This window comes from Callionymus lyra, chromosome 11 (assembly GCF_982586985.1).
Source record: "Callionymus lyra chromosome 11, fCalLyr1.hap1.1, whole genome shotgun sequence".
NCBI classification, from domain to species: domain Eukaryota; kingdom Metazoa; phylum Chordata; class Actinopteri; order Syngnathiformes; family Callionymidae; genus Callionymus; species Callionymus lyra.
The window spans coordinates 3282100-3295227 of NC_141828.1; the positions used below are offsets into that span (position 1 = coordinate 3282100).

Consider the following 13128-nt stretch of genomic DNA (forward strand, 5'->3'; position numbering starts at 1 on the left):
GATGTTGTGGAATTTTGAGGCGGACAACGAATTAAATTAGTTCAGAAATTCAAATTATTAAGTAAGTACGTAATTTTTATTCGTATAGCGCTTTTTAGACCAGGGTCACAAAGCGCTTAAACAATCAAAACAATATTCAATAAAGTATATTCTTTAAAGATCAAGATAAAACTGAGAACAACACAGGAGTTCAAGAAATTATTATTGGATTTGATTTTATAAACGAGACGCTTGACGGAGAAAAGTAAAAAATAATAATATTTCTACACGTGGAGCTAAAGAAGCGTCAGAAACATAATTAATGTACGGATATGATGATCAATTACACGTCCTTAGTTGATAGATATTGATAAGACTTGGAAAATGAATTAAAGCATATTAAACCTAAGTTTCTAAATTAAATGAACGTACAAATGTTACGCATTATTCAACTCAATCGAAAAACATCTCGATTCAATTCAACTCTTCTTGAATTCGTAGAAAGTCATCGCGACATTTACAAGAAACTACTTTTCGAGGCCATTGACATGAGTTTGCGGGTGCGAGTCCTCGCGCAAGTGTTTCCAGAAGCCTGGTTTTAAATCTGCAGCATAATTGGTTTTGGGGGATTTCGCTGCAGAAGGAGTCTGCAGGAGAGAAAGAGTTTTTGGAAAAGGGGGGAAATGGTTCTCGTCCGAAGAAGAAAAGCCTTTTCAACGAGCCACAATGGGAGACTGGGACAGGGAGGAGTCCCATCGTGATTAGCCCATTTAATGGTGCGTTTACTTAATTTCTGTATTCACCAGCGAGCGTCAACAAAAGAGGAAATAACACTTGGACTTTTTAAAGTGCGACATGACGTTGACGTTTGCCAGAATCATGTCGTCACAGATCCAAATCCATATTTATTCTCTTGTGCTTCTAAGTCTGTCTTTCGGCTGCATTACCTTGAATAAGCCGCTGACGAGCATTAATGCGCCCACAATCCCATAATAAGCCACAAGAACACATGCTCGGCCACTTATCGGCGGAGAGAGAGTGAGACATCATGCAAAGATCGTATAGCAAATGGAATACTGTATTTGATTAGGAAATGTTTGGTACATTAACATAATAACCACGCAACAGAAATAACATTGGATGTAAATAAGCGCTTGGAGCGAGCCTGGGGCGCGAGGAGGGAGGAGGGGGAGGGAGGGAGACTTAAATAAATGTTTGCATAAATATGACATCTGCCATCTCTGCCCCGGCCAACGAACAACAAAAAACGTCTACACGCACTGAGTTGTAAGTTTTGACAAATATTTTTATGGAACATCAAGAAAAGTGAGGAAGGGTGAGGAGGACGCGGGAGGAGGCGCGTGAGCAATAATTATATACAGGCATATTTCTACACGTTTATATTACAGCTGGAGATGGAAATATACATAATTCAATATAAAAATTTGAAAATAAAAAATCTGATAAACATTATTTCGTGACCCCCACACAGGCAGTGTTGAACAAAAAAAATAACAAAAGGTGCTTTTTTTCTTTTTTTTTTCTTCCAAAAACATGATTGTCTGATGAACAAAATTGCATCTTGTTGTGTGACGTCAGATGAGATAGCGGAGGGCGCGTCAAGACGATCTGTTTTTATTCCCTCTGATCGACGATGACGTCCCTTCCAAATAAAAATAAACGACATGCAAGTTGTTGTTGATGGTGGCGGGAGGGGGCGGATGAGGATGAGGGTCCTTCTGAAGCGCTTGATGATAATAATAAAAAAGAAAAACGTGCTTTATCTCTTTTCAATATTTATAACCAGTCCTTTTTTGTCATCCAAAGTCTGTTTCTCGCCACCTCGGGTCCATTTTCCCTGTAAATATTCTCTTCTCTCTCGTATCATACATCGCACTCCGAGTCGCTGGACGTGACGGACAGGATGGACGTGCCGGTGTCGACCCGCTCCGTGAGGCTGGACACGCTGGTGGTGGGACTGGCGGCGGTGGAGGGCGACTCTGCCGAGCTGTGGGGGGTGAGTCCGGCCTCTGACAGCGACCTCATGCCGCCCGGTCCTATTGCTTGGTGCTGCAGCCTGCGGGAGCAGAGCACGGGGTAAGAAAGGAGCCAGAAACGGCCATTAGACCCGCAGAATGTCCCCGCGACCCCTCCTCCCGAAAACGGGGGGTTCGACTCTTTCTCTCCCCGCGCGGCCCCAGACATGCATGCTTGCTTTTATCAGCACAAAACACGGAGCAGAACTGTTGAACGTTTCTGTTTCCAGATGAAAGTGACAGAAGTTCAATCATGTTAAATCAATCCTCTCATCATCGGACTGCAGATCATGTCATGAATCTCTTCATTTAAACAGATTAATGTCATATGCAGCCTCTTGATCTGCACTTAATGTTATGAATATGCCCTTTTGTTGATGCCATCATGTAATATCAATAATATCACTGGGATCATCCTACGGCCCACATGTCCTCGTGTAGCAGACACACAAAAATATACTTTTATAGACTCTCGTCACCGAACATGTCCTCGTGTAGCAGACACACAAAAATATACTTTTATAGACTCTCGTCACTGAACATGTCCTCGTGTAGCAGACACACAAAAATGTACTTTTATAGACTCTCGTCACCGAACATGTCCTCGTTTAGCAGACACACAAAAATGTACTTTTATAGACTCACAGTTGTTTCTCCTTCAACTCTATTTGTGTGTTAAAATGACACTTCAAACACTTTCACTGGCGCGTAAAGAAACTTGTTTTAAAACGTATTTTAAATTATTGTTATAAGACGAATAGACTTTTCGAATGTATAGCAAAAAATGAAGCTTAATAATTGCATTTATATATTTACACATATACGTATATACACGCATATTCCTATTTGCCATCATTGGTGACGTTTCTGAATATGTATTTTGTTGTGATATTTGGATATATTTAGAATTTAAATATATTATAAACAGTTCGATTCCATAATCTGAAATTATATTTTCTGTTTGTTTTTTAATTTGAATGTGTTTACAAAGCAAAACGGAATATACAAAATATAGCAGGACGTTTTTGGTTTGAGCGCTTTCAAAATAAAGCATATAAGTGCGTTTATGAAGAATTATTCATCTCTAGATACCTTCTTTATTTATTTTAATTTGAATTGAACTTTCTTGATCCCTCAGGAGGTCTGGATCACGGAGAATAAATTCTGTTGAGGATTATGATTGAAATGAAATTTAATTTGCCTTTAAAATATGACGCCGTGCGTTCCTTTAATAAACTACACTTATTATTGATTTAAGTGTTCACTATTTTAAGTTAAATAATTTCCTCAAGGCATTAATTGGTCTGTATTGTTACATATACGTTGAAGATTTGCTTTGTTGTGATTTTTAATGCTCAGGATTTAAAAGTATTTATCGTGTTGTTATGCTTTCGCCTTCAAAATAAAATGTCTCGCTTTCACAGCAATGATGTCTAAAATACGTGCTAAACTAAATCAATGTAACTAATACAATAAAATGATAATTTGTCAGAATTTGTAAATTGTTTTATTAAACTTGAGTTCTAAACCCGGATGTCGTTTTACTAGTTTAGCCTTTTTTGTTTATAATATTAACGTTTTCATCTTGAAAATAAAATTATTTAGTCATTTTTATGATTCTTTTTTTAGTTATTTCAGTAGAACAAATACTGTAGTTTCCAAATACCCGCTGCTTAAATAATAGTTTCTATTATGTTCATGATTTTAAACATTGTTTGGATGGCGTCGCTTTAAAATGTGAAGGTTTTTCTTAAAATGATGAAATATTTATTTTTAATCCAACAATCTGTTTTGACGCGTGTTGTTTTTTAATGTGTACTTTGAGATGAAACGAATATACTTAAACAAAAAAAAACGTTCGCCTCGATTCTTTACATATCAACGAACATTTTATATCCAATAAATATTTTTAAATCATTTTCTTTATTAGGTTTATTTTTAAAAAGATAATTTGTTCGCAACAATATCAATACATTTACAATAGTCAAGATATCATGTATAATTTAATTTACGAAATAGTTCTTTCATTGTTTCTATTTAAATTCTTCCAACTATTATCCTGTAAACGCATTAACTTTAGTTTAAGTTTCCAACTAAAATAGTGCAGTTAGTCCTTCACGAGTCCAATAAGTTATTTCTGATTATATTTACTGTTTGTCCTTTTAAATCCACACATTCCAGTCTGTCGTTGCGCAGAACTTTGTGTCTAAATGTTGGTTCTGTCAAAAGTTGCGTGTGTTCCGAGTGTGTGTTCCGAGTGTGTGTTCATCACGAACCTGTTCTTGGCCGCCGCGGCTCTGTCTCGTTGCCTCCGGTTTTTAAACCAGTTCCCGACCTGTGTCGGCGTGAGTCCAGTGGCTTGAGCCAGTTCCCTTTTCTTGCTGGGGTTCGGATACGGGTCCTGAAGGTACCACTCCCGCAGCAGACTGCGCGTCCGCTCCTTGAAACAGTGCGTCTTCTGCTCGCCGTCCCAGATGGTCCGAGGCAGAGGGAACTTCTTCCGGACCCGGTACTTGTCGACCGGACCGAGCGGGCGCCCGCGCAGCTTCTCGGCCTCCTGGTAGTGCGCCTCCAGCCACATGGCCTGCAGCTTCCCGTGCGAGTCTTTGGTGAACTTGTGGTTCTCCAGGATGTGGTAGAGGTCTCTGAAGTTGCCGGTGTGGAAGGCCACCACGGCCCGCGCGCGCAGGATGGACTCGTGCTTGTTGATCTGCTCGCACGCGCCCGGAGCCACCGGCAGCGACCAGAGGAACCGGCCCAGGCGCTCGATGTCCCCGGTCTCCTCCAGCGTCTCGCAGACGCTCGCCACCTGCTCCGGAGAGAAGTTGAGGGTGGGTAGCTGAAACATGGACAAGTCTTCTGGAGACCTGCTGGCGGGACTCGCCTGCAGGAGCACCGGGCGATCAGAGAAGTTTGGCAGGAAGAAGTGGGAGGGATAGAGCTCGAGCGGGGATCTGAACACCATGGAAAGGACCTGAGCGAGGAGGGAGCTACAGAGAAAAAGGCTGAAATCCGGCCCGTAGAAAAGCGTCAATGATTCAATGGCGATCGCCTAATGACACCAGCCTCATAATATCTCCCCCTAAATCCGCCGTTGAGTGTAGCATTGAAACATTTTGTTTCCCTTTTCTATTGGTCTTCTCGGTGTCGGTGTAGCGTTGTCATGGCAGCGCTGCCAATCACTGTCAAGCGTGCCAATCATTAGCCAGTACGTAGCGCCGGGTTTTCACCACTTGTGCAGCGCGCGCGGGGGGTTATCAGGGAGTCGCATCTCCAGCGCGACCCTCCCACCTCCTCTCCTCCTCCTCCTCCTCCTCCTCCTCCTCCTCCTCCTCCTCCTCCTCCTCCTCCTCCTCCTCCCCCCCCCCCCCCCCAGCATCGACGGATGAGCCACAGATCTGCTGAATGGAGCAATTAGAGGAGAATATTATTGCGATCTTAACGAGGCAGTTAAAGCCACAGAAGATATGGGGGTTAACTGGGGGACAAATGGACAACCAGTGACTCCAGATATTTCAAGAGTCGATCTGAGCATTCTTTCCTGTCGCATCATGTCCGGCCTCGTTCACCTTTGACTGCATCACACACACACTCACACACACACTCACACACACACACACACACCCTCGGTGTCTCGCCCCGGACACGTCGTTGTCGTGGGTTCAAAACACATCCTCGTGACGTCATCATCCATCAGCCTCGATCATGGAGGAAACTTTTCTTCAAATTCCGGAGCTCGCGAGGGCCGTGAGTAACTATGTGTGTGTGTGTGTGTGTGTGTGATGGTCAACCTGTGATGCTGGGGTGTGTGCGTGCGCAGGCGTGTATCTGTCAGGGGGGGGGGGGGGGGGGTAACCTGTCCACCAGTCTAACTCCAAGTGTCACTTGAATTGGTTGCAAGGCTCCGTGGACCGGAAGTAAAGGCTGGTATTTTCATGCTGGTGTTTAAAGTGACCTCCGTGCACCCCCACACTATACCCCCCCCCCCCATTAAATGATCAACATCTAAACTCAGGTGTTCACAGCTCCAGGTAATCTGTGTATTATGGGTTTATTCGAGGGGGGGGGTCAACCCTCGCAGGCAATTCGGAAATCACTTCTGGAAGAAAGCATTGAGCTGAAATGTAAAACCTGAATAGGATTGAAGAGGACAAGCCCGCGCTAATTCACATTCTTTGACACGCTTTTGTTTGCGTTAAGCGTGTAATTAACACTTTAGCCCCCCTCACCCCCCCCCCCTAAACTCGTTGATTCACCTGCTGTAATTGTGTGTTTACTCGAGGCTTGGCTGAATGTTCCGAGCAGCGGGGGGTGCCCCTGAACGCAACATTTAAGCTTCTGAATCTACACAGACATTAACACAAACATCACACCAAACAATTAAACACGTCAATAATATGAGTTAGTGCTGCGCCAGCATCATTAGGCGCGCGAACAAACAATGATTGCGTCACGGATTAGAGAGAGAGAGGGGGGGAGAGAGAGGGAGGGAGAGGGGGAGAGAGGGAGGAAAAAGTGTGAACTGCGAGGAGAAAGATGGCACCAAAGACACTCTTATTTTATTATTGTTTTATTGACGCGCGTGACCTCGCCGCGGAGGCTGGTCAGTGAACGCACCACTCCAGACGAGCACGCGATGAAGAAGCGCGCGTGAGATTAACTTCTTCATGTGTTTTTCAGGTTTGGATCCACGAGGAGGAAACGACGCTCGTAAGTTGACTTTATATTTTCTCGATTTTATAAAATATCTTCGTCGAAACACGCGTCGATAAATAATGTTATTATTTTAGTTGTTTAATATCAGACGGATTTTCTGTAAAATACACAAATAACGTGTTTTCTTATGTTTACACACATATCGAGTAAATAATGAATTCATAGATTTAATTTACATTTTATTAATTCTCCATTTGAACGACTAGAAATGTGATGAAATGTCCGCGAACAAAACTCGCATAACGAAGTATAATATTAAGGAATATTTTGTAAAAGTATTTTAATTATCACTAAAAGTCGTAAATCCTATTAAACAAATGTGTTTTTTTAATCCTTCTGGTGTTGGTGCCGATCGCGAACGTTTTCAGACCAGAAATAAATCTTCATTTAAAGCTGGTTAATTATTTTCACTTTCTCGACGCTGATAAAAACAAGGATGACGTGTTTTTAAGAGTAAATTTAGGGGAAACAATTGTAAGATGTGTTTGTTAATTTAAACGCGTGTTTACTTCAATACAAATATGGAAGGCCAGTGAAAATACATTTATTTAGGAAGAAAACCATAATTAACTTGAATTATTAACAAACAGCGTCAGGATGGATAACTTTTATTTCACTCGATGACATGAATACCTTTGATTCATTTATTTAAAAAATATATTTATTCATTTATTTTAAACAGATTTATTCATTTATTTGAAAAATATTTGAAAATGTATTAAAACATTTTTTATAAATGTGTTACATTTTTTTTTAAAACATTTAATTGAAAAAATAATTCTCACATGTATTGTTACGAACTGTCATTATTTGATTCTATCCCAGCTATAGGGGCGAGGCCCGGGGACACCCTGGACATAAAGACAACGACACACGCACGCGTCGCACAAAGTAAAATAAGAGAAACATCTTGTTTAAAAACGACGTGTGTGAGCAGCGACCCGTTAGTGCGGAAGAATGTGACGCGTCTCTGTGGCTCCTCCCACCTCTTGTATGGTCTTGATTGTGGCTCTCATTAGGGACTTCCTGGCGGGGCCCGGGTCTGTGTCGGGGCTGTGCAGTGTGTTTACACGCTTGTTAGCGACGGTTAATGAGGCTCCTCCCCGGGACCCGAAGATTTACCTTCTGTCAACTCTTACTTCTAATGACGCGCGCGCAGAAAGAGACTCCTTCGCTCAAAGGATCCAGTGTGAGACCCCCGGTCTCCCCCGGTCTCCCCCGGTCTCCCCCGGTCTCCCCCGGTCGCCCCCGGTCTCCCCCGGTCTCCCCCGGTCTCCCCCGGTCTCCCCCGGTCTCCCCCGGCGGGAGGACGACACAAGGTTTGTTGTACTTTGAGTAAAAAACCCATCACGTGACTGCGTCACACACTTGTGTTGTTGTTCATTTAAAGGTGAAAATACACATTGGATTGATCAGTGTTGTGATGCAGTTCGCGTGCCGTCCACCAGGGGGCTTGAACAGCGGACATGGCTCGGATGTGGCCCTTTGACCTGATGGACGAGTCACGTGATCGAAGTGAACTCATCACCAGCGTCGATTTATTTATGACGCGTTTATAGTTTGATCGACACAACAGCAACAGCAACACAACAGCAACACAACAGCAACACAACACTGTCTCACGTGTTTTGAAACAAACAATTCGATCAAAATTCAATTGAATCGCATCTTATTTCGTGTTTTGTTGAAAAATAAAATACAATTCTTAAAACAATTGTATATCATTTGTTGACGATTTTAAATTCAAATTTCAATTCATTTTCATTTTACAAGAAATCTAAATGTAAAAACGTCCTGAAGTGAATAACTTGTTGTTTTTAAATGGGTTATAAATATTTATGAAATCATAAAAAACATACATTTTTTTCAAGTTTTTCATCGTCTAAACCTGAGGCTCAAGAGTAGAACCTTTTTATTTATACAATTTTATTTTGTGTTTATTATTGTATTATTTTACAATAATGGACACATTGAGAGGAAAATGTTATTTTATAAATATGTTCATTTTATGTTGATATTTCTTTCTCTCTTTCCATCGTTCTATTTTCTTGGCCTCAGAACAGCATCGAAGATGATCTTCATCGTGAGAGAAGATGATCTTCATCGTGAGAGAAGATCAACGACTGAAGGAAGAATGTTTGGTTTGAATATAATCAGTTATTATTTCATTGATATCAAGGTTCGACATGTCACACACACCAGCGACACACACACACACCAGCGACACACACACACACGAGCGACACACACACACACGAGCGACACACACACACACGAGCGACACACACACACACGAGCGACACACACACGAGCGACACACACACACACACGAGCGACACACACACGAGCGACACACACACACACGAGCGACACACACACACACGAGCGACACACACACGAGCGACTCACACACGAGCGACACACACACACACACGAGCGACACACACGAGCGACACACACGAGCGACACACACGAGCGACACACACACACACGAGCGACACACACACACACGAGCGACACACACACACACGAGCGACACACACACACACGAGCGACACACACACGAGCGACACACACACGAGCGACACACACCAAGCGACACACACACAAGAGCGACACACACACGCGAGCGACACACACACGAGCGACACACATAAGCGACACACACACACGAGCGACACACACACACGAGCGACACACACGAGCGACACACACCAAGCGACACACACACACGAGCGACACACATGAGCGACACACACGAGCGACACACATGAGCGACACACACACACGAGCGACACACACACGAGCGACACACATGAGCGACACACACACACGAGCGACACACACACGAGCGACACACACACGAGTGACACACATGAGCGACACACACACGAGCGACACACACACATGAGCGACACACACGAGCGACACACTCACGAGCGACACACATTTCGTCGAGAAAGTTTTCCGATCAATAATCAGTGAATCATGTTCTTCTGCAGGTTTGATGCAGAGAAGATTCTGGAGGAGACTCTGTTCGTGATGAAGATCATAGGTTAGTATCTGAAGCTGAGCCTGAGGGCCACACATGAGGCTCTCACCCTCTCACCCTCTCACTATCTCACCCTCTCACTGTCTCACCTTCACACCCGTCTCACCCTCTCACCCTCTCACCCGTCTCACCCTCTCACCCGTCTCACCCTCTCACCCGTCTCACCCTCTCACTATCTCACCCTCTCACCCGTCTCACCCTCTCACCCGTCTCACCGTCTCACCCTCTCACCCGTCTCACCCGTCTCACCCTCTCACTATCTCACCCTCTCACCGTCTCACCCGTCTCACCCTCTCACCCGTCTCACCGTCTCACCCGTCTCACCCGTCTCACCGTCTCACCCGTCTCACCCTCTCAACCGTCTCACCCGTCTCACCCTCTCACCGTCTCACCCTCTCAACCGTCTCACCCGTCTCACCGTCTCACCCGTCTCACCCGTCTCACCCGTCTCACCCTCTCACCCGTCTCACCGTCTCACCCTCTCACACGTCTCACCCTCTCACCCTCTCACCCGTCTCACCCTCTCACCCGTCTCACCCTCTCACCTGTCTCACCCTCTCACCCGTCTCACCCTCTCACCCGTCTCACCCTCTCACCTGTCTCACCCGTCTCACCCTCTCACACGTCTCACCCTCTCACCCTCTCACCCGTCTCACCCGTCTCACCCTCACTCGCTCACTAATGTGTGAGACTGACTCACTTTCACTCCTCGAACCAAGAGTGACTTCATTGAAACACACTTCAAACCTGCACTTCTGACTCTGGTTTCCTCCCACAGTCGGTTTCCTGGTGTCAGCGATGATGTCATAGTTCTTTCAAGATAGAAATGTGACGAAAGTGTCGTGAAACAAACAAGTGTTTTAGTAAACATGTAAACATGTAAACAAAACAACAGTGTTAGCTTAGCATCCTAACGTCAACACATCTGCGTCAGTAAACGCTTCCATCAGAGTTGATTCGATCCATAGATGTGTATCGACTGCATGTGTTTGAAGGTTATTTTCACCTTCTTTTGTTCTTCACTCGTCTGTTGTTAGTCTTTCACTTGATTACATGAAATACAAACACTGAGGATTAAGATCAGATGTTACCTCTGACTGTTGAAAGTGTTAACATCTGTTAGCTTCTGTTAGCTTCTATTAGCTTCTATTAGCTTCTATTAGATACTATTAGCTACTATTAGCTACTATTAGCTTCTATTAGCTACTGTTAGCTTCTTTTAGCTACTATTAGCTACTGTTAGCTTCTATTAGCTTCTATTAGCTTCTATTAGATACTATTAGCTACTATTAGCTACTATTAGCTACTATTAGCTTCTATTAGCTACTGTTAGCTTCTATTGGCTTCTATTAGCTTCTATTAGATACTATTAGCTACTATTAGCTACAATTAGCTACTATTAGCTTCTATTAGCTACTGTTAGCTTCTATTAGCTACTGTTAGCTTCTATTAGCTTCTATTAGCTTCTATTAGATACTATTAGCTACCATTAGCTACTGTTAGCTTCTATTAGCTACTTTTAGCTTCTATTAGCTACTGTTAGCTACTATTAGCTTCTATTAGCTACTGTTAGCTACTATTAGCTTATATTAGCTACTGTTAGCTACTATTAGCTACTGTTAGCTTTTATTAGCTACTATTAGCTTCTATTAGCTACTGTTAGCTTCTATTAGCTACCGTTAGCTTCTAGCAGCTACTATTAGCTTCTATTAGCTACTATTAGCTACTCTTAGCTACTGTTAGCTTCTATTAGCTACTGTTAGCTTATATTAGCTACTATTAGCTACTATTAGCTACTCTTAGCTACTATTAGCTTCTATTAGCTACTGTTAGCTTCTATTAGCTACTATAAGCTACTGTTAGCTTCTATTAGCTACCATTAGCGTCTATTAGCTACTGTTAGCTTCTATTAGCTACTGTTAGCTTCTATTAGCTACTGTTAGCTTCTATTAGCTACTATAAGCTACTGTTAGCTTCTATTAGCTACCATTAGCTTTTATTAGCTACTATTAGCTTCTATTAGCTACTGTTAGCTTCTATTAGCTACTGTTAGCTTCTAGCAGCTACTATTAACTACTGTCAGCTTCTATTAGCTACTGTTAGCTACTATTAGCTTCTATTAGCTACTGTTAGCTTCTATTAGCTACTATTAGCTACTGTTAGCTACTGTTAGCTTCTATTAGCTACTATTAGCTACTGTTAGCTACTATTAGCTACTGTTAGCTTATTTTAGCTACTATTAGCTACTTTTAGCTTCTATTAGCTACTGTTAGCTTCTATTAGCTACTGTTGGCTTCTATTAGCTACAATCAGCTTCTATTAGCTATCATTAGCTTATATTAGCTACTATTAGCTTCTATTAGAGACTATTAACTTCTATTATCATCTGTTAGGTTCTATTATCACCTGTTAGCTTCTATTAGCTACTATTATCTGTCATCATATATATACAGTATATACACATGTAAATATATATACTCATATATATGTATATGTAAATGTTTATATACTGTATATATATATATATATATATATTTATCTGGCCTGGAAACAAGAGTTTTGTCTGTGTTCGTCCAGCAGAGGGACATGAACCATCAGATACAGAACATAAACGTTGCTCCTTATCAGGTACATAACAAGTACTTTTAATGGAGGAGCTTCCAGGTGAGATTAAGAAAATAAATACAGTTTTATAGTAAATGTTAGAGATAATTCTAGTTTAAACTGAAGGTTGTTGAATGAAAGTCATATGTTGATCAAAAGTCTTGTTTTTCAAGGACGATCGAGCAACAATCATTATTATCATTATTATTATTATCATTATCATTGTTATCGTTATTATCTTTATTTGATCTTTTGAGTGTTTGTGCTCAATTATCATTATTATAGTTATTATTATTATTATTATTATTTTTATCATTATTATCTTTATTTGATCTTTTAAGTTTGTGCTCAATTATCATTATTATTATTATTATCATTATTATTATTATCATTATTATCTTTATTTGATCTTTTAAGTTTGTGCTCAATTATCATTATTATTGTTATTATTATTATTGTTATTATTATCATTATTATTATTATTATCATTTTTATCTTTATTATTATTATCATTATTATTATCATTATTATCATTATTATTATTATCATTATTATTATTATTGTTATCATTATTATTATTATCATTATTATCATTATTATTATTATTATTATCATTATTATTATTATCATTATTATCTTTATTTGATCTTTTAAGTTTGTGCTCAATTATCATTATTATTGTTATTATTATTATTGTTATTATTATCATTATTATTATTATCATTATTATTATTATTATCA

The 13128-nt window shown here is 41.2% G+C and overlaps 1 protein-coding gene across 1 annotated transcript; it reads right to left on the reverse strand.

Moving 5' to 3' along the window:
* Positions 1–1858: 1858 nt before the first annotated feature.
* On the reverse strand, positions 1859–5259 carry six3a (SIX homeobox 3a). Its single transcript, XM_087802881.1, has 2 exons — positions 4292–5259; positions 1859–2056 (listed from the first exon to the last, which is right to left on the reverse strand). Exons 1-2 carry the CDS (start codon positions 4978–4980, stop codon positions 1864–1866), a joined length of 882 nt encoding a protein of 293 aa, XP_087659007.1. The 5' UTR covers positions 4981–5259; the 3' UTR covers positions 1859–1863.
* Between the last annotated feature and the right edge of the window lie 7869 nt (positions 5260–13128).